The 26984-nt window shown below is 32.9% G+C and overlaps 1 protein-coding gene across 2 annotated transcripts in view; it reads left to right on the forward strand.

Annotated features, from left to right (window-relative positions):
• DACH1 (dachshund family transcription factor 1) overlaps positions 1-26984 on the forward strand; it is a 400485-nt gene that overhangs the window by 349270 nt on the left and 24231 nt on the right. For both annotated transcript variants that reach the window (XM_037023557.2, XM_073212530.1), the window contains 4 exons: positions 7327-7478; positions 14927-15074; positions 18003-18146; positions 18648-18716. In XM_037023557.2, coding sequence (XP_036879452.2) covers positions 7327-7478; positions 14927-15074; positions 18003-18146; positions 18648-18716 — 513 coding nt within the window. The remainder of the gene's footprint in view (positions 1-7326; positions 7479-14926; positions 15075-18002; positions 18147-18647; positions 18717-26984) is intronic.

Here is a 26984-nt window from a genome sequence, read left to right on the forward strand (position 1 = left end):
TCTTTCAATGGCCATTAATAAGTGCTTACTGTACATTCAGGACTCAAGACTATATTTCTTCTTTTAAGGAATGGTCCCAAGCTTTCATAAGCATTTCAAAGGTGAACCACCCAAAAGTTAAGAACCACTGATGAAGAGGATAGCAAGCTGTATATGTCTAATTAAGACTTCATGCATTAAATTCAGCAGAACTGTGAGTTTGGTATATTTTTTAGCACACCTCCAGCATCCTACTAACCATGCACTTACAATGATCTCCTTCCTATATTAAATCTTTTCCTTTTCACCTAAACTGGAAATCCAGAGTTTTAATACTGCTTTCAGTGTATCACATACATGTTTTTATGCTTCTCACAGTCTATTTTTCCAATATCTGTACTGTTTTCTTTTTATGTAAGGCAACTTACCCATTTCCTCTCAGTGCTGCTGCCTGAAGAGACATTGATAAACTAGTTCATACCCTTTTGCCCTTTCTCAAGTTATTTCTATCATAGTTAATTTTAACTGTTCACTGAACTAACTCAGGGTTAGTTTGTGTAATATATAGTAATAATTTTATTATCAACATGATATTTCATCATCACAAGCATCATTAGGGAGAAATAATATAGAAACTACAGGCTTATGGTGCAATACTAGGATTCCCTCCAAGCACATTGAAGCTGTTTCTAAAAGGAAATTTGTGATGGATTTAGTTACTTTTTTTATTAATACTTTATATTTATTAGCATTTTATATTTCAGAAGGTACTTTCTTATACATACTCTAGTTGGATTTAAACCACAATCAATAATTATTTTTATAAGTAAATCAAATGAGTTTCATAGACTGTAAGAGATGAATTCTTTGCTCTGTCAGCTGCTAATGCTTAGTAAAGCCAGGACTTAAATACATACTTTCTCAGTCTATCCTGATTTGCTTTTCATTTTGTCATAGCTCTATCACATTATGGTGACAAAGTTTTTTAAAAATTCTGGAGTAATTTGGACCCAGAATTTGAAAAGTGGGCCTAAAATGAGAGGAAATAGCCTTATGCCTTGACTGGAATAGATATGGAGTAATTATATGAAAGTCATGCAAATAAATTTTAATGTGATGTTTTGGACCTCCTTATTTTGTGAGAAGATGTATTTTCATAGGAAGGAAGAAAGGAAAGAAACTTACATGATGACTTTCTGATTTAAATTGAAGTTTGGGATCACATTATTCAACTTTATTAGTATTTCCTATTTCCAAATTAAATCCAGGATGTCTAGAGTAGGAATGAACTAGGACTGAGCTCAATTTAAATGACTGTTTTGTTTCTGAATATGAGTTTCAAATGTTTTTTCTTTAAAAACACCAATCCTTAATTTTTTAGATTATTCATGCCTCTACTCCAGTTGAATAATGTGGCTGATGAGTTTACAAAACACCAATAAATTTAACTTTCTATGTAGTTGTGAAGAAAATTTATCAAAATGACAAAGAAATGTTCATATTTTTATTAACTATCACTTCTGTGTAGAGTACCAGGTTCTCTAGAATTTCATCAGTTTTTCTTTTTACTTTACTAGTATAGAAATATAGCCTTTTCATGCAAACTCCCATATCACTTATAAACATTAAATATGGAGATTTTTCCATTTTACTAATGTTGCTATCTGCTTCACATCAAGATGAATAAATATGAATTCCCTTGGAATGTATGGTTTTCTAAAAGTGAATGAGTATTTTTCTACTTGGAATTTACGATGTAATAAAATACATCACAGACAAAAAGACACACACTCAAGAACTTGAAAGAGAATATATAATTCAAACCCAAAGGGATTAGTTATGAAAATAACAACTGAGTTAGATTTTATTAACAGGAAAGAAAACATTTTAAAAGTAGAAGCCCACTATTTTTTTAAACAACATTGTTCCTTAGGATATCCTGCTAAATTGTTATGAGTGATAAGATTGGAGGGGGGAAAAAAGCTTGTCTTACAGAGGCATCAATCTTACTGATAGTCATTTATTGATAAGTGACTTAAAATATGAACAGAACTGTAAGATAAAGTGATGAGAAGAATGAAATACCTATTTTTCATACTTTATTGATGTTGGATTTTTAAAATATTTTCTCTTCCATTTCGGCTTTTTCTTTATAGTGTTCATCATGTTCTAATCGATGTTAATTGATATATGTTGTTATACTTATTATATTTATTACATGATTATTAGAATGTTAATCATTAGTTTTTTTCTGGTCAAAAGATGGAATTTTTTGTTAGATTAAAATGTGTGCTAGTTTATTTTCCTTTAGATAGCCACTGTAGTGCCCTGTAACAGAATTAAAGTACTAGAAAACTTTAAAGTTAGCAACCACGCTTTCTTAGGAATTTAAAAATGGCAAAGAATCTTTAGAGAACTGGCTTAACTACCCATCCTCTATGGATGTGGAGAACTTATTTAAAAAATTGTACACTTGTTAATGCATCTTTCAAAAGTGTTTATTCTCAGGAGGATACACCTTTTGCTCCATTTAATTTGCCTTCCAAGGTATTTGAGTGCCTGTCTTATAGATGGTTCAAGTATTTTCTAATTTGATAAAATGAAGCAGGATGATTCAAGAATCCTTATAGAGTTCGTAAACCTATGTAATCCATAGTTTGCTCTGAAATTTTGTGTTTCTGTGACTCATTCTTTTTTCAGATATAACCTAGATATCCATCATTCTTTGATATTTAAAAAGATACTGAGATTCTGATTCCAAACCGACACATTATCAGTCTGCAGTCAATATAGGTGAAATCTCCATTTAACTAATTTTTATGAGAAATAACAGAGAATGTGGAATTTTAGATTTCAGTGATACTAAAGTTTGTCTCAGTCAACCTGCTGGCTTTTTAAAAATTAAGGAAATCGAAACTTGAAGAAGTTGTTACATGTCCCAAGTAGCTGATACTAACTGGACACTAAGTCATTTTCTTTATATATCCCAAAGTAGTCAAAAAGTGTTATGCGCTGTTTTAGTACCTATAGCTGTATAATAAATCACACCAAAACTTAGTGGTTCAAATTGTCAAGCATTCACAACTTCGTGTTTTCCTTGTGGATCAAGAATCTGGGCACACTTAGCTCGATGCCTCTCGGTGACAGTCTCTAAGGAGGTTGCCGTCATGCTGTCACCTGGGGCTGCAGCCTCATGTAAAGGCTCCACTGGGCAGGGGGTCTACTTTCAAGGTGCCTTCCCTGGTGTTCTGCAGGCCTCGGTTCCATAGCTTCACAGGGCTGTCTCATGACATGACAGTTGGTTTCCTCCAGGGCAAGAAACAGAAGACATGTATAGGAAACTACAGAAATTTCATAACTGGCTCTTGGAAGTGACATCCCATCACATTTGTTTTATTCTGTTTGTTTGGGCTCACTCAGACTGAAGGGAAGGTGTAGACAGGATGTGAATCACAGGAGGCAGAAATGATCATGAGCCCCCTTGGAGGCTACACATGCTTTACATTTAAATAATTTTAAATTTATGGAAAAATTGCAAGAAACATTCCCCAGAGAAAATACTCCCCATGTAGTTGTCAAGTAAATTAAAATATGTATTTATTAACTCCTTACAGCAAAACATCTCATGGATAATGAAATTGGAATCTGGACACTTGATTAAACAATAGTGTTGTTATGTTATCTCGCTGATTTTTATATTGTGGTTGTGGAAGAGTATGTCCGTGTACATACAAAATATGTATTGAAGTCAGAATTAAAAGGGAAGGTAGTTCCAACATAGGTACAAACACAGAACAAGAGAGGGGGAGAGAGCGAGAATCAAGAGGCAAATGTAGCAAAATATAAATATTGGTGAATTAGAGTAAGGAGTTGAATTCATTTCCTACGGTTGGTGGGGGAAATTACCACAAATTGCCTCATCTTGTTGGCCTAAAATGAGAAAAACTAACTTCCTCAAGGTTCTGGAGTCTAGGAGTCCAAAATCAATGTATCATCAAGGAGGATGAACTCCCTCCTAGAGGCTTTAAACTCTTTGTCTCTTCTAGCCTCTGGGACTGTTAGCATTCATGGACTATGGCTAGAAATTTTACATCTCTGTTTCCATCTCCACTTGGCTTCCTCTTCTTCTCTGTGGGTCTCCTCTGTCTCAGATTTCTCTCTGCCTTTTTTATAAGATAAGGTGCTTGTCATTGAATTTAAGGCCCATCCTAACCAGGAGAATCGTCTCATCTCAATTTCCTTAACTTAATCACATATGTAAAAACTCTCTTTCCAAATGAGCTAACACTAATAGGTTCCAGGGATTAGGTATGAACATATATTTTAGGGGGTTACTAGTCAACTGACCACAAGAGTATTTAGAAATTCTTTGTACAATTCTTGCAACTTTTCCATAAATTTAAAGTTATTTAAATGTAAAATATTAAAGAACAAAAACCAGAGTTTAAATTGTCAAATGCCACAATAGTCCAAAGATCATAGCTTCTGACAAACTTTGTTTCTAAGATTAAACTTTAACAAATATGAACAGATATAACAAATCGGAGTAAGGTCTTCTGTGATTATGTGATGTCAGAACTTTCTTCTACCTTGTCTGGCCCCTCAGGCTTTTGCTTTAATCTTATTAGAACATTTAGGATAATCAAAGGTCACTTTTATTTCAAAAGGAAGAACCATGTTTTTTTACTGTCTTTGTAGGAAGACTACATGAGTCTTTCTATGATGTTAATTGCCACAAGATGACACCTTTCCTCGGATAGTAGTGTCTTAAATTCCAAAGGGATATTTTGGATTTGTTTGTTTCATCTTTGAATAATTAGTCTTCCTTTAAAAAATATATACTGATCTTAAGAATCACCTTTATTTCTTTATTTCTTTAGCAGGCATGTGCCCTAAATTTGATTGTTTCTTACCTACATGTTGAATTAAAGTGGCCTTATGCAGTATCCACTGTACAAAATGATAAATGAGTGAATTCAGTCAAGTAAGTCTATACCAAATGATAGTCTCTTCACATATAGCTGAAACCATGAGGATTAAGATGAGTGTTCCATTGAAGCAACTGCAGAAAAAAGATCACACACACACATGCACACCCCTGTACATATGCATGGAACAGTTTTAATCCTGTGCTCAGAGAAATGGAGTACCTAATGGAATAACAATGGAAGACAAAATGTCTTCCTAACTAAGAATTAGCTACTGAACAGTTGGGATCTACCAATTCAGTCCTCGTGCGCTTCTTAAGGCTTGTAGATTGTGTCTTTCAGCATTCTATCCCCCATGTCCACTACATCGTTTATGTTAAGTAAATATTGGCTACATAAATGTATATATTGTGAATGACTGTATGAATTAATTTATACAACAGCCAAACATAGTCAAGCACAAATGTATTGAAGTTAAGTTAAATAGTCATGGGGATGATGTAATTTATAACCAAATGTGTGTGTGTGTGGGGAGGGTATGTGTGTGTACATACATATGATGTTTTTTCTTAGAAAATATTTAAAGAATTGTGGAATCAGACTCTAAAGCTGAAAAGAAACTCAGGTGGTCATCTGGTTCTATGCCTTTCTTTCAGAGACAAGCAATTATCCCCATGATCTATTAAGCCACGTTTTCTTTAGCATGGGACAGCTAAGATGATGCTGACCAAAAAATATATTGCTCTCCATTCTTAAACAATTTCACATGCACATAGATGTTTAACAAGTGCTTTTTTGAAGCTATTATGAGAAAACACTAGCAGCTTTCGTCTGGAGGGATAATTTATGATAGCTAGGTAAATGGTGTCCAAGATCATCTTGATCACATTAGCCATACAGCCCTACCCCAGCACTGCAGTCTTTCTTTGACCCTGGTAACAGGTTTGCAAAAAATATAATGACACAATGAGTACTACTTTAGCTGCTTACTCCATTTCTTCTTTTAGTACCTACTGCCTCAGATCTTCGGGTCAGTCAATACGTTAACAGAGGAAGGAGTGGTGGGAGAAACTGCAGAGGGGTAGTGAATGAGCAGAAGAAGATGCAGTTAATAGATGGCTTTGTGTCCTCTGTAACCTTCCCCCACCTTTCTTCCCTTTTGGTTCATTAACTAGAAATGTGCAAGGGTGAGGGAGATGAATTTAACTCGTTCTGACATTAGTTAGAGACAGAGAAGTGTGGCTACTTCCATAATATTTCTACCCCAGAGAGAGGTAATTGGAAAACGTGTTGTGTGGTTAGGTGTTGTAATGAAAAATAAAGGAATGATTGAGGAGAAGAGTGGAATCAAATTATAAGCATGAAGGTGAGTGTGCTGAAGTTTTGAGCCACTTGCAAAATTGAGAGATACTATCAGGACTGTGCAAATATATTGCTCTGATTAATTTTCCTGGGGTGAAATCTGAAAATATTTATAAAATTGAGAATCCCGCCAATAAGATTTTCTGTGATACAATAAACTAAAATAAGCCATAATTTATATCTATCTCAAATGAAACTGTAAAAATGTTTAAATAATAACCGTACAAAAATATTTTACTGTGTGAGGAAAAAGTAATCCATACCAGGACATTACTCTAAGTTGCTTAAAATGTTAAAGAATATCCAATAAATAAACTAAAGACTAATTTGTCTTAGAGAGTTTTATATTTGATTTTGTAAATATTGTCACATGGAAGTTGTGTTTTATTACTCTTTCTTTAGATCGCTGTTTCATGGATAAAAAGCTAGGTTTTCAATATGAAGGTACAAGGTGTTCAAGGTCAAAAGACTTAGATCTTTACTTTTAATGATACTGAACAATTAAATTATAATTTAGGAAGACTATTTCATTTCAGTTTTTCTTTTTGAATGAAAGATTTGAACTGTACATTCTTTTGTAGATTCCTTAAGAATATATTTGAACAAGTCATTGATATAAAGGAAGGGTTAATTGAGAGAGAAACATGCTAACACATAAAGCATTTCTCTTATAAGAAGCTCTAGAAATATCCTATTGTCAATCCAAACAGAACAAACTAAAATGAGATAATTGGGAAGGTGCCCATAAAGTCAGCCTGAGTATATTATCACAACTATATGTGAGATAATATTTGTTTTAAAAAGATTCTATGGGCACTGTAAACTCAGTCTCATTAGAGACTGCATTTAAAAGGCTTATAAAGTTACTCATTAATGTTATCTTGTTGTATCTCCACAGCTTTTTCATTAAAGAAAATTCAGCAGAAAGCATTTTCTCCTGATAGCAGGAACCAATTTGCAATAAATGTTCTGGAAACCACTAGGGAAGCCATTACTGAGGTCTAATAAAAACAGACAAGCGTAACTTGTTCTATATTTTTGTTTCAATCACATACAGATGAGACCCCGCTTTCCACACCAACCGCAAGAGACAGCCTTGACAAGCTCTCTCTAACTGGGCATGGACAACCACTGCCTCCAGGTTTTCCATCTCCTTTTCTGTTTCCTGATGGATTGTCTTCCATAGAGACCCTTCTGACTAACATACAGGTAGGCCATTTTGCAATCTGGAAGAAAGAAGCATGGAAGACCCAGTTATAGATTTTTCCCAAATTCACACTGTTCCAACTTAATCCATTCCCAAGATTGACTGAACCGTAGTACTGAGCCTGTCTAGCAATTTAAGATTTTAAATTTGCTTCACTAATCAGATTGGTTTAGAAATACTCAAATATAAATATTAAGCCCTAATTAAAACTTAGATGAAAATGACCTTGGCATTGAGAAATCATTCTGCTAAATGCTTTCCTCACTGCTGACTAATGGGAGGAATCTAACTGTTTAAATTTGTCTGATTTACTAAATGATGGCACACTAGTCTTAATAAATATTTAGTTATTTTTAAACTGCTGGCCTGCCGGTGAGGAAATGATATGTTTAGTCATTTAAAATATGTCTAATATAAAAGAATCCAAGAAAAAAATTGCTTCTTTCATAAATAAGTTTGTTTCAGTTAATAGGATTTCTTCAAAGAATAGACTTCAAAAAGCTACAAAAAACTTTGCACGGATTTCCTATGTAGTCCTCAGGATGTATATTTTACGTACAGTACATTATGAATCAAAAATACTTACAGTTAACAATAACATAGAGCATTGAGCCAAAATAATAAGAGTGTTTGGAATAAAAGAAAGCATAATTTTCTTGCCCACACATGAAATGATCATGTGGACCCCAGATGGAAATGTTTGCCATCTACTTCTCCATATTTGGAGTAACAAATAGTAAAAATGTACTTACAGATACTGTGTTGGTAGTTGGGTCTTTTTGAATTTTTACTCTAGCACTGAATCCTTAGTGGTATTTTTCTGTACACATTTCCTACCATAGACTTCCTCTCAGTAGAAATGTAATTAATTTTATTTACCTCTCCAAGGACATAACAGAAGGCCTTTAATGTAACATATCTTCTCATCTACTAATATGGCATTTTTAATACTAAGGTAATTAGAGTCTCCAGAATTGTATTCAACTTTAAGGTTATATATCTCAGTATTTGAAATAAATCATCTCTCTAGCCTAAATTTAATCAAGACCCAATCATTGATTATATTTTAAAATAAACATAAGACTTGTTTTTTTCTAAATTTGACCCACATTATTGTTTTCTATGAGGTAGAGTTTTTAATGAATTTCTCTTTTGTCAATTTAAAGGCCTTTAGAAAATATCCCTCAACATTTCTGAATTTATACTCTGAAAGTAAGGGAACGATTCATTTTCTCATGTATACAACTCCATATGAAGCAAAGAAATAGCTAAGCACTTACTGAAAATTCTCCATCTTGTTATATGTTTCTTCACTAACTAAAACATCCTTTAACTAGGAAAATGGTAACTGAATTTAATTTTAAGGAGAGAAAATATTACTGCATTACATCAGTGTATACCACTTTGCTCATCTGAAGAACAGGTTACACGTGCCTCTCGCATTGTGTGTGAGCACCACATCTCTAAGTCAAATACTGTCACTTTGTGAGATTTTATACACCCACACCAGGCCAATAAAAGCCAGACTAGTAATGTTATCTGCATCCCCTCAAATTTTAATTATTTCTTTTAAAAAAAGAAAACTCCAGTTTTATAATGTACAGATTTTAGACAAATCCATTTTATTGAAAGCATGTCTATATTAAATATACTCTTCCATCCAGCCTTGAGGACATATTTTAGCAAAAGTCGATGAAAGAATGATAGTAAGAATAAACTAAAGTATTTCCAGTCCCAAGTTATAGGGATCTGGGTCTGAGAAAGTTAGGATACTTACAATAAGAATACTTCATTAAAAATAAATTATGCTTGTCTACTTCAGTCCTACATATATGTATGTGTGTATGTAGATGTAGGTATTATATATTTGTGTGTATTTAATACACATATACAATATATATATACATGCACATTATGTGTGCATGCACATATGTGTTCATAAGGTAAAATAAAGATTAAAAAAATCTCACTAAGTTCCATGCACAATACCTACATAAGTACATACATGTACATTATACACACACTCACATACTGGATTTATGCTTAGTAATGGTTTCACATCATTTTGCAAAAGGTTGTAAATGCTAGTTCTTTTATTATTGATGCATTTATTGAGTTACAATAATACCCTAGGAATGGTATAGGATGTTAAACTGTCACGGCCCTGGCTTATTGGGCATACAGTATAAATGTGTTTGATGTCCAGAGTCTAATTTGGGTAATTACGTTGTCTACCTCAATTTCCTTTGCAGTTTCAGTTACAGATAATGGGGTTCTCTGCTTTCTGTTTCAAAATGGTAACATACTTTTTGTGTGGTAAATTCAATGCTCCATATTTCTTTCCTTTGGAGATATTTTATCAGGGTAGCAATGAATAGATAATTGAGTTGAAGATGTTTACATTTTTCAGATCATCCAATTCCATGTCTGAAATTTAAAAATTATTAATTTTTACAGGACCTGTAGGAAAATACTATGTACTATATTTTTAAATGTGCTCTTTATACAATATATAGTATAGAAAATATGTATATATAAAAAGATGCATAAAGTATCTTTGGGCCACAGAATTTTATCAACTCCTAGTACTATATTCTCTCTTGAAATTTGAGTGTTTTAGAAATTAAAAGTGATGGATAAAGATATCTACAGTACATAATAGTAACTTGATTTTAGTGGGTGACATGGATTCATCACAGATTTTGCTTTTGGGATATTTTAAATTTTATTTTATATGGTGTTTTGTTTTTTTCCAATGTGGGCAATCTTTCATTACGGCTTTCTTGTTCGAACATGTTAATGAAGAACACTGTGAGATTTCAGATCAGATAACTAGAATTTTTTAGTGTCAATTTACTGGATGTGACACCTTCAAACATTGGCTAGTATGTGAATATGCTCAAAGGAGAATTTACCCACTATTTTCAATCTGAGCTTTCATGCTGTAAATCATAACTAGGATCTATTTGCATATAGGATTGGGAACAAATTATTTATATTAGTACAAGAATTATTTTAAGTGACTTACAAACATTAAAACAATAATAGGTAAATAAATAAAAGCTAAAATAAGGTGGGGAACATAAAAGAGTTAGGGTTGAAGTTAGCATTGAAGATTTTTGTCATAGGGGATATATGATAGAATTTTGTCCACTACGGTTTGTCTATAAGGTGGAATTAAACAAACAAGACATAAAAGGGATGTCAAAACCACAGTAAGTGTCAGTCTCAGATTGATAGTATAGTCTAACAAATAAACATAAAGCAACTGTAGTATATAAGAAGTATTCTCTACTTCTGTGCTTGAGAAAGAAAATTAAAAAGAATTTGACTTAGTACTAAGACAAAATGATTCTAATTATACATCTTTCAGTCTTCACATTTCAATGTCATGGCCATATTATATTATATTTTGTATGTTTAAAAAGAAATCAGTCTTTTAATTTGCCTTATTAATACACAATTTTAGTTATATCAGGTATAGATTAAAGAATTAGAAAACTTATCAAAAAAATAAAAACAAAATAGGACATTGGCTTCAAAATGGGTAGACTAAGATCAAGTTCATTGGTCTTACATTATATCTTATCTTTCACCATAATTATATAATATGTCTTTCTCCCTTCGTTCTCATTTCCAATTTGTGAAAAGAGATCATAAAAACAGGGAAATATGCCCAGTATTCTAAACACAGTTTATTGTGATAAAGAAAATAGCATTAATCTATTAAAAATATGGGCTATATGTCATATTCACTAATTTATATTGCATGTAACAACAATAATAAGAAAAACTAATACTTATTGAACAGTCTTAATATGCCATTATATAGAAAAATAGTTCTGGGTGTCTCCTCTGCGCTCAGTACTCTACTACAACACTACTTCACTTGTGACACTCTTTGCACCAAATATCTGTCAGTTTTTCCCACATCAAGCACATCTGCCACACCAGTTTTTCCCACATCAAGCACATGTGCCACACCACATCTGCTGCCTGCTACAGCTTCTCATGTACCACGTAGTTGGGTGCCCTACAGTTTAACACAATTTTGACACTGTCTGCATGGAGGTAGCATCAGGTCACACAGGAAAGAGTGCAGTCCTACAAGACGGTCCCTTGCCCCAACTTCAGGTGCCAAATCCAAGTCCAGATTGTAACCTGTGCTTCTGACCAACTGGCCATAGCCCACTGGACCTTGTTTTCTCATCTCCAAAAGGTTTTACTTAGAGTGGGTGATTGTTAAAATCCCTTTCAACTAAGGTATTTACTTCCATTAGAAGCAACACATTTCTGAGCATAAATGTGTCACATTATTTTAGTGACACTCAAAGAACCTTCCTTACCATTTGATTCTGGAATAAATTTGTATGAAACACAAACATGGACCAAGTAAGTTTTTCCTCTAGGATCTAACTAGCATATTAAGAAAGGTTTTTTTCATATCTGTATTACTTTAAGTCCTCTTATACATCAGATATTTGTACCTTGTAGGCTATAGAAAGAGTTGAAATATTTATTGATCAGTTACAGTGCCCCTTTTTAAAGAAATAAATATATAGACTTCATTATCTGAAAAATGATGAATAATTTAGTTAAGGTAGATCATTTGAGAAAACAAAAATATTTGTATATTATAACAACCATTATGCCTCACTTGTGGAAAAGAAGTATATGCCAAACAACTATTGTCTCCTATTATTGCTGTGCCAGAATCAGCTTAAAATGCATTTCTTTAGAATTGTCATTTTCCAATGTCAGCATCATGAGACTTGATCTCCCCTTGGAGAATTCATATTGTAAACTTTGTGTCTTTTACTGTAATTCATATTGTCTTCAAAGAATTTTGCTCAGTGCTGCATGGCCACATGAGATGCAGCATTTACTGTGGCCTTTTGCATATGACCCACCTGAAAGATTTGCAGAAGTTACACAAATCTGAAAGTCCTATTATCACTGGTGGTTAGATGGTGTCCTAATGATTTGTAGATGCTGTGAACACTACTTGCTATTGCTTTTCCCAGCCCCCTGCTGCATTGAAATTTAATTGGTTTTCTGTAGTTTTTGCAGCAGAACTGTCACGGGCAATAACATATTTTTGCATATGCATTAGTTTGGCTCTAGTGCAGATTTTTGTTCACACTGGACTCCTACTGGTGTGCACTGATTTAAAGTCTAAAAATGAAACTTAATTTTATATAGCTTATAAGTAGTCCCTAGAGGGTATTGGATCCTAAAAGCTAATATTTTTCAGACATAATCAGCAGGAAGAGGTAATGTATTACCATTAGCAACATTAACAGCATCTATAACAAAAGGAAACAGTAAATGTAAGTGCCCTTAGCAACTTCATTCTTTACAACAAATATTAATATAAAATTACACAAATTGGAGTTGCAGTTTAATATTATTCAACATGCTTATTCATATTGATCGTTTCATGTTTAAAGAACACCAAAATACTGTGTTTTGTCAGCCAAGGACAATAATAGTTTAATAGTAATTTATTTTAAACAGCTACTGATAATACAACCAATCAACACATTAAGTGGTGCCAACATTGGCATCTTGCTAAATAATCTCTAGACATTGCACAGAGAGTACATCTTTCAAAGATAAGTCAACAAGAGCAATCAGAGCAGAAAATTAGAATTTGGTATCTTAGAATTAAAATACAGCTAAACTAAAGTTTTAATTGGGGTGATCTAAAAGGGCACTTGATGTAATGATCTCTTTCATTTGTTACTAATTGTTTGTTCCTGATAAAGAAGAAACATACACAAGAATGTCCCTGAATTGAGTTAAGATGGCAGTTTCCTTAGCAGCTATGTTTTATTGTTAAAAACAAGAGTAGGGAGGGGCAAGCTACCACATAGAGATCCTCTCACTTGTTTAACATCACAAGAATTATACCAGGAAATTCAGGGGCAGGTATAACAAATATGAAATGATATATATGTGCTTGAAAAGAGAATAAAGTGGCTTATGGCAGTTATACATTGGTGAGCTGAACAAAAGGTACATCTCTATGGGACTAACAAGTCAAGCCAGAGTGGAAATACCTAATTGAAACTGCTTATGCTGTCTCCTGCGAAAAGGCCACATGCTAGAATCTATCTACAAATGGCACCAACTACCATCTCATTTACTTTCAATTGAAAATTCAGTCTCTGATGTTCACAGACCAAGGCAAAATATCTTCTCCTTCAAAATAGTATTTTGAATTGCTCAGTTGATAAGGGTAGAATTTTCAGCTCTAATTTTTATTAATAATTGCAGTAATAATTTTCTAAAGCATCTTACCAGGGAACGTGTGCAGAATGCTTTGTATATGTTTTACTTATCCTCATAATCATTTTAAAAGGTCTCAGAGTACTAAATTTTTTAAATAGCAAAGAGTAAATAAATAAATATATATGTACATATATATATATATATAATTCCATAATCAGTTGTATTAGTGCATAAACTTTGTTTCTACCACACACTCTTAAATTATCATACTGTCGTATAGTCCCCTAAAAGCTACTCTTTATCATAACCATTTTGAATGACTTTTTAAAAATAATACAATATTAAACCAGTGAGTTTCTGGTCCCTTACATATATTACATATCTCAAGAAAAATACACTATTATAATTTCTATTCATCAACTTTTAAAAATATGTTACACTGTGTGCACTCTCTGGGCCCTGGGGTCATAGGACCAAATGAGAGATTTAAACGCCCTTGCCTCAAAGAACTTACATTTTAGTGGCAGAGAAACATAAGCAGTAAACAAATAAATATATGCAATATTACATAATATTAGATGCTATGAAGGATTTTAAAGAGAGAATAACAAGGTGGGTTTGGAGGGCCATTCCAGGTAGAGTGGTAAGAGCAGGCCTTTCTTAAGTAGCGTCTGAGCAATGGTGAAATGAAATGAGGGCGTGAGTCATATAGAAATTGGGAAGAAAAGCATTCGGAGGTGGGACAGGACAGAAAGAGCAAAGTCTCTGGTGAAGAAGCAAATGGGTGCTTTGAGAAACATAAAGACCACGTATCTAGCATAAACTCCATAAGGAATGGTGGAGAATGAGCTCTGAGAGGCAGGTGGGTACTGCCAGGATCCCCTGGGCTTGCGTAAACCATGTTAGATAATTCCCTGTGGAAGAGTTTTAGTCTAATTTTCTTCTTGGTTCTTATTTTTTAGACATGCTTATGTGCTGCCCTCATTTAACTTTAGATCTAGATATTCCAAGTAGAAGCAATTGAACCTGCATGCCACTAATAGTTTAATTAGACTTAGAAATTTTGTGCTTAGAAATTTTGTGAGTACAGAGTGACTAAACAGCAAGAATGAAAGTATTTGATAAGTGAGCTCTTCTCTTTTAAAATGGTTTTAAGTAATGAATGAAACATGCTTTGTACCAAAATACTACAATTCTGAATACTTTCTTTGTACAGGGGCTCTTGAAAGTTGCCATAGATAATGCCAGAGCTCAAGAGAAACAGGTCCAACTGGAAAAAACAGAGCTCAAGATGGACTTTTTAAGGGAAAGAGAACTAAGGGAAACACTTGAGAAGCAGCTGGCCATGGAACAAAAAAATAGAGGTATTTCCAAACTTCCAAACATGTGTAATGCTTTGTGTAAAATACTGGAGCAATACTGTGTTTGGTGATTTACTATGAGATGGTATCTTTTTTGTCAGTTTACTTGTAGCTAAAGTTCAAACAGGATTTGAATCCTGAGCTCATTGTATTTTCTTTGTTCTCCAGGATGAAAGGGTTCTCTTCTGTTCATACCTCAGGGCATTGAAATGTATCCATTATATCATTAATCACGTAATTTTTATTGCTTGTAGAGTTTAACCAATTGATAATTTTAAGAATGAACTGTGATGACAGCCATGAAGAAAAATTTTTATATTCATTCACAATTGCCCTTTGAAAAACTTGAAAGTATAAAGCTAAAATAGAAAAATACTGATTATTCAGACCAACCAGATTTAGTAATATATTTATCAACTGAAATTGAAGACTGACTATCTGAACAAATGACCAAAGTTGAGTGTTAGTATAATTTTCTTTCTGAATGCCTTATTTTCATCCAACAAGGTCAAGTACATATTAGAGTAGAAACCAATATGAATTTCTATTTAGTACCAATAACAATATTTTCAATCTATGAATTGGTTCTTTTAACACACATTGCCATGAATATATAGGTAATTTTCAAGATCATTCATATTTGTGTGTTTATTTTATGTAAGTGATTTGAGTTTTTTTTTTTTTCACAACCGATTTCCCCTTGCCTCAATTATAAGATTCTCCTGAATATTCTAGAAGGGACCTCCTTTTCTCTCAATAAGTATCCAATACGAATACTTCACATATTCTCTTTTATGTTGGACATGTCATTTAAAAATCATTGTTTCTGTTTTGCTTCTTAAACTGGCAGGACTTCAGTGGGTTCTTTCTTTACTTACTAAGAAGCAACAGCTAGTAGGGTCCCGGGATGAGGTTGATTTGGGAAACTGTCACACCAGGTGTATACACAGTTTTAAATAATGTGGTTCCACATAGATGTAACTACTAAAATAGTCAAAATAGCATAAACATTGATAATGGAATGTGTTCTAAGTAAGTAGTAAAGTTTGGTCAAGGAGTTCATTGTATGGAACCGTCTTCCATGAGATAGCCGTGTCTTGATTTTGTGCTTACCTGGAGAAATCTTTCTTTTTAGAAGATTTAAAGGCAGAAACTTGAATTTCTAAAGTAACCTTTTGGTTACTTGAGAGACTTTCAGAGTTTTATTGGTTCAAACCTGTTGGAGGATTTTCATTCTGTTTTATTCCTTTAACCACTAGAGGGCAAAACATTTCACAGATCACACCACAAACCTCCCATTTAATTAATTGTGAACAATAAATTAAAGGTAATAACTATCAATAAGTATCTATTATGAATGTATATAGTGAAGCAATGTGTTATCCTGAAGTGAGAATATGGCAATCCCATTTGGTTCAACCACTAGGAGGAAATAATGAGTGGCAATAGTCAATGGCAAGGCGCTGCTGTTAAGCTCTTAGTGACATTGGAGTGTACAAGCCAAATAAATAATTCAGAAATTACTGTTTCTTTTCAAAGAGACTTGGAAAGGTAAATAGTAGTAAGTAATTTTCTTAAGATAAACATATGATTTTCACACCATTAAATAAAGGAAATTGGCATTCATTTGAAACTAATGTATTTTGTTTTTCATATTAAGACTGTAGCCAGCATATAATTTTATAAAAAGTGTCTGTTATTCTTGATACCAGCAACAATAAACTTGATAAATTAATGGTCTGCCATTTTAATATTATTAATAATTATAAAAATGGTATAAGTAGAAATTAGCAATTAAAATTCTTACTTGAACCATTATTACTTTATATTTTTACTAAATATGGTGTTAAATAAAAATGTTGTTGCTCTTTAATCTGTAGTAATAATCAAATAGTAAACTTGGGATAATTATTCCTTATGGTTAACTCTGCCAAAAAGAATGTGGTTTCTGTCACACTCTCATCCAAAATGTTTATCAACTGCCAAAAAAAAATTTTCAAAGAAAAACACTTGTATGCTTCCCATATGCTGATTGCTTACCTTATATATGTTGTGAAAGTTATCATTACTGACACTATAATTAGCATACATTTTGTGAAGAACATCTATTTGTGAGTTATTGATTATATATCATATACAAATTAAATTTAAATTGTAATAGGATAAAAATTGTATCAATCAACTTTTTGAATCATAATCTACTTTTTCATATAAATGCCCATTTTTGTTAGCAGTAGCACATTATTATCATTGAGGTTTTATACTCCACCAGATTCCTGCAAAGTATAATTTTCTTGAAAATGTCATAGTTCGTATAAATTTGCTATGAAGAAATTATTAATCTCTCTGAACAAGCTGCAATAGTATTTTACTCCTCATATACAATAGTATTTATTACATTATCCAAAGTTTTAAGTAAGAATTGTTAAAAACCCAGCTGGTATAATATTGTTTTGCAAAGAATCTATTGGGGAAATGCTCCATTTACTATTCAAAATTGGTGCTTCATGAAGAGATAGGAAGCGTGCTTATACAAGGTTTGCATTATTCTAACTATGCTGCTCTGTTCTGATTCAAGGGCAGTAAATAGCCCACAAAAAAACTCATTTAATCAGGTTTTCTTTAGAATTGAATACAAATATTTACTAAAATTAGTTTCCCATTAAATCTGTCTCTACATATGATAATTAAAGACATCCTTGTAACGTGATAGATAGTTTGAAGAAAGATTGGCCTCCTTGGACATTTTCCTGGGATTTATTGTGGATAAAAGTGTTTTGTTTTGTTTTGAAATTTCCTTTGCATAGGCAAGCAGTCTAGCGGTGGAGGGGGGCTGGAGGAAAGAATATTATAAAAAACATACGTCAGTTTATAAGTTTGTACCTTGCAAAAATTTAGGAATAATAGTAATGTGCATACTCTCTTTTCTAGCCATAGTTCAAAAGAGGCTAAAGAAGGAGAAGAAGGCAAAGAGAAAATTACAGGAAGCCCTTGAATTTGAGACAAAACGGCGTGAGCAAGCAGAACAAACATTAAAACAGGCAGCTTCTACAGACAGTCTCAGGGTCTTAAATGGTGAGAGGGTGCCTCATTATGCATGGCTAACTAACTTTCATTTTTAGTACTCAGAAGACATTTCGACATGTGTTTGTGGTTTTGTATATTCTCTGTCTTGTGGTTCATTAAACTGTGCTGGTAGCTGAAATCATAATAGGAAGAAGGGTCACGTATATTGGGGAAATGCCTTATTTCACAGGTGCCTCCACCATTGTTACTTAACTCCAGTACCTGGGACCTGACATCACTTCTCTGTGTAACCAAATCTCTCTCTACCAAAACATGGTAAAATATCTGAGAACTTCCTAATCCCCCATCTCATTTTATGAACAATTTTGTGTTATTTATCTGTTCAAATCTTTTGATAATTCTTATGGTTATACTCTTTGTTCAACCTTTACAAAATGACGAAGATTTATGTAATTTTAATTCAGCACCAATGTAACAGGTTGTTCTTTTTTTGAAGGACAATAGGAATCATATGAAATATATGTCACTCTTACCTTTCTGTGCTTTTAGACTCTCTGACCCCAGAGATAGAAGCTGACCGCAGTGGCAGCAGAACAGATGCTGAAAGGACAATACAAGGTAGGAATTTGCAAAAGGCTATAAATCTAGATCTTGCTATATGAGTTTTTCCTCAGTTTTAGCCTGCTATTCAAGCATGTAGCCTACCATCTGGGCCACATCAAAACAAGTTCAAACAAGGTCAAGTTCATCTTGCTTGTTTATATGACTGAATTCATTTTGTGCTGATAGATTTTCTTTAAATTAACAGGTCATTTCTGTTTATACAATGCAATTAAAAAGGAATAATTAATTTTAAACAATGTATGATTTAATCTTGAACACAGTAAATGTGTTTTATTGAATGCTTCAGCCCAGTCTAATGCAGGAAGGATTTATAAGTTCTATCCTTTATATTTTTAAAAAAGCATGGGTTAATCAAATACTAGGTAGTTTTTAAAATTTGAAAATGTCTTCTCATTTTTGTGACAGATATAGCAAGGTATACACAAAATAGAGTAGTTGATTGTTAGCAATAAATAAGATTGTTTAGTCCTATGTGAATTTTCTAAATGTTCTGAATGCCATTATATACATTTTAATAACACAAATCTGCTGAGCAAAGTCACAGGTAGAATGCTAAAAGGGAGGTGAATTAAACACTCAGAAATGCTAAATATGTATATGGCTGAGACCACAGTATCAGGAAAGAAAAAAATCTGATGGTAGCATTTATAGTCTAACATTTATTCTAGACAGTAGATGCAATCTAAGAACATAAATACTAAAGATTAAAAAGAGCATTTATTTTCTATTTTAAAGAAGATGATTCTTCATAGGGAGCCTAAAATGATTAACTGCTATAATCCTCCCAATCGCTTTTATTTTTCATTTTAAGTTGAATCATTTTTGAGATATTATTGAACATTAATTGTATTACTCAATCAGCTCCAAAAGTGTTATTCTTGGGTCAGAGTAAAGGAAATAAACTTTTGCAAAATGTCATATATGCAATAAATAAAAAATCAGAAACTTGAAGAAACATTCCTAGAGAATGTTTTTTGCCTATATTTTTATTTTGCCTAAGACCATGATAATTATATTTTAAATCCTAAGGCTTGAACCATGTGTTATTACAGACATCTCCTTGGAAATCCAAGGTTAATGCATCTGTAATGTAGAAAAGACTTCATTGTACACAAGTAGTAACTCTATAGCATCTTACTATGCTGATGGACAGTGATTGCAACGGGATGGGGGGGACTTGATAATATAGGTGAATGTTGAAACCACAGTGTTGCTCCTGTGAAACCTTCATGAGATTGTGTATCAGTGGTGCCTTAATTAAAAAAACAAGAAAAGACTTCATTGTTTATAGAACATTATGGATTTCAGCAAAATTATATGGGTGTATGTGCACATATACTATTATTAAAATCATTATCTTTCTGTTGTGTTTCTCTTTTAAAAATGGCATCCACACAGTTAATAAATTACTAGCAACCAAACCAGTTCTCTTTACTAGGGATGATAACCTCAATAAGGACAATGTAAATATCAGATCTGGTATGCGTATTCAGGGACTGCTCATGCAATACCTTAGCTAAGTCCACAGGCTCTAAGACAGCACATGAGTCTCCAGTTAGCCGGGATATATACATGATCTGGTCAGAATCTTCAAGATGGTCAGAACTCAAAGAGAACTTACAGGCAGGATACTCCTACATATAAATGGGTGATTTGTTGTTGATATTAAGAAGTGATTAGGCAATGATTGAACATTTTTGCATAGTTGGCATATGTATTCCATGGCTCGCTTTCAGCAATACTTTGTTCACAATAAGGATATGGTTATTTTTATTTAAACTTGAAAAATAAACATATATTGAAATATACACTTCAATACAGATAAAGTCTGGCTAGGTAAGGCTGAAATATTGACAACTCTCTATTTCTCTTATGATTTGCTTATTCTGAGCAAGATTTTTAATCATAAACTGCCTTCTTTTTGCTGTCCAGTTGAGTAACATAGAAAAGCCATCCAAACAACTTTGTGATTAAGGAAACAAAATATTTGAACAACAATTTTACATAGTAATTTAAAGCTGAATGTGAATGATTATAAGGTTATTTAATGCTTTGGTTTAAGTGTAATATGAAGTGTTTATTCACTTTATTCATTCTTTCAGCCAATCAACTAAAAAGATTCCCCAATTCTAATGTGAATGATAAGTAACATTCTAGTTTTCGGATACACTTGGATTTAATGATTTTGTTATGATTGTTCAAAATACAGTTTTCAATATGTACTTAACTAATATTCATGATTTTACTTAGATAATATGACTTTTTCTCAAATGTAATAAAAAATTCATTGTAAATAAATCTGTATTTCTATGTTAGGTGCTAACAAGGTATTTCACCAGCAGTTGAACTACCCAAGATTTTTTAAATACTGGAACAAAGAGATCACTTTTTGCTACTTGAACCCCACTAAATAGGCTCATTTAATCCTTTGAAGCTTTTCTTTTGAAAACTTAGGCTAAATTAATACATTTGGAATCTAACAGAACAAAATGAACTGTGAACAGAAGAAATCAAAGAAAAAAGACTGTTTTTATTTAAATTCTGAGTCATGCACAAGAATGGGAGAGAAAAAAGATCCAGACCTCATTGCTAATTTGTGAAAGGGCCTATGTCGGGCTTTTAGGGAGCCGTGAGCACCTGCTGGTTGACAGTTGAAGACTAACACAAACACAGCCCCTTGCTCCCTTTGCTGTCTCTCTCTTAGGGTCCCCATGCCCAGGTGTTGTAATACTCTTCGTATTCTTTCTTGCTCCAATCCAGCCATAAATGAAATCACTTTCTTTTCCAAAATAAACTCAATTTAATCAGGAAAGACAAAGAAAACAACTTTCTTTTATGCTTGCTATGAATTTATTTGTTTTTAACCTTTTGGCAATACACAGATGCTGTGCTTGGCCCAAGAGTTAGTCACCTAGCAGTTGGGCCCTTAAAAATTGCTCAAGTGCCAAGTAATTACCTCCAATGAGCACTTCAGAGTAGTTAGACTAAATATTGCCTCATTGGCATTTAATATCACCATTTTTGTAAAACTGTTGAGGAGGGGAGGTGGACACCCGAAAGCAGTTTAAAAGCATACCCACATACTGTTTGCAGTCACATCTGTACTAGGATGACTTTCTTCAGCTAAGTCCTAGTCTCTTTTTAATCTCTCTCCCTAGGCAACAGCATCCATTCACATGGTTTATTTAACTTACATATTTTGACAGTTAAAAAAAGGATCTCTCCAGTCCATTCACACATCTCTTAAGAGCTCCAGGTAATATCCAACTTTTATTTGTCTGTCTCACAGGAGTATCAAGGTCCAGTGCACAAAACCAAAAAGCTCTTCCACCCCGACCCCTCTGCAAGCCTGTTTTCTGGTGTTCTTTCCCTACGGCACCCTCATCTGTCCAGTCCAGTGTCCTTAATACGTGATGAGGGAAGAGTGGAGCTGGCATTTCCCTCCTTTACCAACTCTTCCCCCTCACTCGGGAATTCCCCCTTACCATATTGCATTTTTTCCCTGAAAGCCTCTCATCTTTCTCTCCCTACCAGGTACATATTTCCTTCATCCCTGCCTTTATTTACCTACCGACCCTTTAAGTCGCATTTAGTTTCCTCTAGGAATGCTCAACAGACTCTCCACCCTCCCCTGTAGCACCGCCCTGCCCCCTGGGTCTAGTTCTCCCTGCTACAGCTTCTCACCTACCTCTCACTTCTCCACAGTAGCATGCTGTGCATTTGTTGTTTCTTGCTCAGTGGCTCTTCCACTTTCTGGAAGGTAGCTGAGCAGTGTGACCAGTGCCTATTTTGTTCACTACTATACCCCTAGTGCCAGTATGTTTGACAGATACATGTGACTGTGTCAAATGTTTGGGCCACTTTTGCAGAGCCCAGCGTTTGATACATTCTGGGGTCTGCTATGAATTCCCAGAAGAAATTCATCAACCATTGATGAATTAGGACCTATGTTTGATTTTTGCAGATGCCAAGGGTCCTTATTGTGACATTTCTCAGACTTTGGTTGGAGAGACTGATGGGAGGGAATGAAGGTTAATGAGAATCTGCCAGAAAAGTCAGAATTGCAAATTCTGGCAGAACTAATTTTCATATCTGAAAGCTTGTGTGCATTTTGTAATGTTACTTTTTTCTTTGCAAATCTGACCTAAGATTTTCGTTCTGTGAATACACCCTTACAACCAATTTTTCATTTTCAATTTTCATTTATCATACAATAGTCACATTCCTTAATACTCTCTTCTTTGGTTTTAATGCACATTAACATTATGCTTGTTTTTGGATTTGTTTCTTATAATTTCAAATGATTAAATCTCTATAAATTGTAAAGGTGTTCAGTGTATAGACATGAACTGTAATGTAGGAGAGTTATCAAGTAATGATGTTTTATTTATGGCTTTTATGAATTTCCTAAAAGTCTGGAAAGTTCATTCTTCAAAATGGTACCACGGTACCTTTTGCTTTTCCTTTCCAATTAAAAAACCATCCTCTTAAAACATAAAGTAATTGTTAAAATCAATGGGAATGTGGACCACAGTTTCTTTGACATTGTAAAATATCTGCAAGTTATGCTTGCAAAATCTTGACTTCACTTGAAAGTACATTTCTCTTATTTACATCCAAGGATCATAATCAAAACTATTTGGCTTCTTATTATTTTTTCTGAGTGATCCCAGATCATAGAAAGCCAAATATTCTTCCAATAAAAGGACATAAAAGACTTGCCTTCATATTAGCAATCATTTTTTCCAGTTTAAAAATATCTTCTTTCTACTTCCTAGAAATTTGAAGATACATGCTGATTTTGAAAATTATTCATTTATTCAATAAATATTTATTGTACACTGATGATATGCCAGCACAATATTTTTGATGCTACTGCTGTAACACTTGGAAAGTACTTTAAAGATCAATTAAATCTCTTCATTTTGCAAAAGAGGAAACCAAGACTTAGTAAGGTTACATGAATTGTTAAAGTTTTTACTGCAAGTTAATGGGAATATAACTTAGTTCAATTGCTATTCACATCCCTTTAGTTTCTTTCTGATTGTTTTTAGATTAGGATTGTTAAAATATACCCTTGTAGCTCTTTTAAAATATGTAACTATAATTATTATTTGTTTAGTTATTTATCATTCCAAAGCATCATAATGCAGGTCATTCTAATGAGTGGAATTTATATCTTGTATCATACTTTATGGAATTAAACATTCTAGCTATCCATGAATTTCCTACTAATACACTTTCATTTTAGTTTTGGGGATATTACATAATAATTGGAAGCATGCTTATTAAAATAGTGAGAAGGATTGGAAGCTGACATTTATTGAGTCTTTCCTGTATATTCTAAATTTAAAGGTGAGATAACTTTTATCTCAGAGTGGTTAATTAGCATTCTCACATTTGCACTATGAGTTAGTGGGGTTGCTGACATTTGAATCCAGATTTATGACCCCAAAGCCCTTGTTCTTTCCTCCAAGCCTTGCTGTCTGGACTTACATGTATCTCTTCCAGAATAATTAGTTGCTGTCCCATCACTCATTTTGGATAGTTAACACATTGCCTGTTAGTAACTTAAAAAATTCAAAACAGTCCCCTGACAGCTACTAGGGAGTGACATACAATTAAAAAGGGTTTCCTTTCCAGCTTTTTACTTTTTAATTGGACATTATGTTCTATACCATGTTTATAGACACTTGCATCTACACTGGGGGAAACCTTTCTCTTAAGTTACGAAAATAAAGTGGCAGTGAAAGAAATTAATAAATTAATCTTATTAGATAAAAGACACATCTGCATCCTTACAATTTCACATACGGTGGCTTATGATAAATCAGACACTAATCCAATTTTGATTTAATATAAGACATTTGGAGAGTCTCTTCATTTATTTTACAGTATATATTTGAACAGAGTCCCAAGACTTATACCCCATAACGGTCTGAATTTGAACCTTACTTAAACTTGCTACTTTTAAGATAATTTTAAAACTATTATTTAAATTTGATTTCATGTAATTGTCTTATGCATGTTTCTATTTCTAATACTTAAAAAGACCCCTACTTTTAATGTAAGAATGGAGGTTCTTCAGGTACCTCCACAGAGCTAGCAATTAAGAAATGCTAGGAGTCAGATCTTGATTCAGATTTCTCCTCCATAATTTTTACTTTTTTCCTTTAGTAATTGCCTAACCTCAGAGGGTTGTTAATGAAGATTAAATAAAATAATCCATGTAAAGCACTTAGCATATACTGAACTACAGTGTGCACACAGATAAGTTTTAGCTATTAATAATAAGTTTTATTACTATGAGTTAACACATTGTTAACACCTAGCAACTGGTAAACACTGAAACTATTTTTTACTCTAATATATAGTTTACTTTTCTTTTTTCAGAAAATTGATCTTTGTTTATAATATAAATGTTGATTGAATTCCATAAAGTTTTTGCAGAAATTTACAAGAACTTTTTTGTTACTTGAACTTAATTTTCCATATTTAAAAGATGTCTGTATTTAGCTTAAAAGTGGGAAGGAGAGACTTCCATTAAAAAATTTTTCTTTTTAAAAGAGGGAGGTTGATTAAAACTTGTTTCTGGGCTGCCTGCACTGCATATTGACTATTGTCTAGTCACTTAGAAATATGTAATCACTATAGAAATTACCTCAAACTATTCTTCTTGATTTTAAAAAGTATATATTAGAATTATATTACTGCGAGCAAAACAAAACAATAATAAATTTACTTCTAGTGCCTTGGCACGGGTTTCTAGTGTTTGGCAGCCTTTCAAAAGAACTAATCAATTCGAGACAGCATTGATTAAGTTGAACAAAAGATGATATTGATTGCAGGCAGTAACCAATATACAGGCTATTGTTCCATCATTATCGTAGGTCATTATTAACTACTCATTTAACTAAACAGTTATTATTATATAGAAAGTCTCAGACATACTCATGAGTTGGAATATTTTATAAAATTTTGGAATGTTTTATAATTTCAGTATAAGCATATTTATACTTTTAAGAAATATATAACGAAGTAAATCTGTTTCTGAATGTAGGTGGATATGTTTAAACTCCAAATGCTGAAGGCCTCTTACAGGTTTTTGTTGGAAATGTCTTCTTACATAATTTAAGCTAATTATACATGAAATTAGACACAGTGGCAGTTAAGTATGAAGTTGCCCAAAATATAATAAAATGCAATTCATTGTAATTATTACTTACATAAGATTATTTAAAATGTAATATTTCCATAGAGCTAATTTTCTTAACTCCTGGTTCTTTGGGGGAAAAAAGCAATATTGTCATTATTATATGTTTGTGTTGAGTTGTGACATAATATGAGGTTTCGTGACATGATTTGAATTCTTACTCCACTGCCCAAATATTAGGCAGAGTAAATTAAGGCAAAGTGATTGAGCTCGGTTTGTAATATATTTGACATTATTTTTCCTAGCAAAAGTAATGTAATAGATGGCAGGTTCTATGAGAGAACAGTGGATAAAAGGAATAGCAGTAATAATGAATTGGTATTGGAAATTCAGTGAAGGATAACAAGGCATTGTGCAAGTAAGTTACTATTAAGGATTGAAACAGAGCCCTTACTAATACAAAGTATAATAATGTTTTGTTTGCATTGATAAAATTGAATTAAATTGGCTTGTTCATGACCATGTTTGTGGATAGCCTTGAATACTGGCCTGAAGACCCTTACTAAAGAAGAGTAATAAGTAGAAATTGTGCAAAATATTAGCAGGGGTTCTGGAAAATCAATGCTAGATCCATTTTGTTTTACATCATAATTAATGACACAGAAGAGTAATAAACCGAGTATATAAGTGAAATCACCAATAATCCTAATTTAGAAGGCATAACATACCTCTGTATGGACAGTGTGAGTATACAAAAGAAATTTAGGGAATATCAAAATTTTGAGATGAATGAAATAAGATTACCTTTGTAAGAAAGAAAATAATTTTAAGGTCTGTTTTTAAAAAACATTAACATTTCAATGAATATCAATATTTAAGTAGATTATATGTCTACTTATAACTTTTCATAGCAACATACTAACAGTGATGGGCTACAGGACTGAGAGAAATGTCAAATCAAAGAATAAGTAGAAAAATAAGCCTTGCCACTTTAATTATATATATGCATTTTATTCATAATAGTTTTTATTCTTACAAATACCAATAATTTTAGGAAATTGGTTTGTCATTATGATCAATGCATTAATTTCTTACTTTTTGGACAGTAT

The sequence above is a fragment of the Manis javanica genome, chromosome 9, assembly GCF_040802235.1.
Source record: "Manis javanica isolate MJ-LG chromosome 9, MJ_LKY, whole genome shotgun sequence".
NCBI lineage: Eukaryota > Metazoa > Chordata > Mammalia > Pholidota > Manidae > Manis > Manis javanica.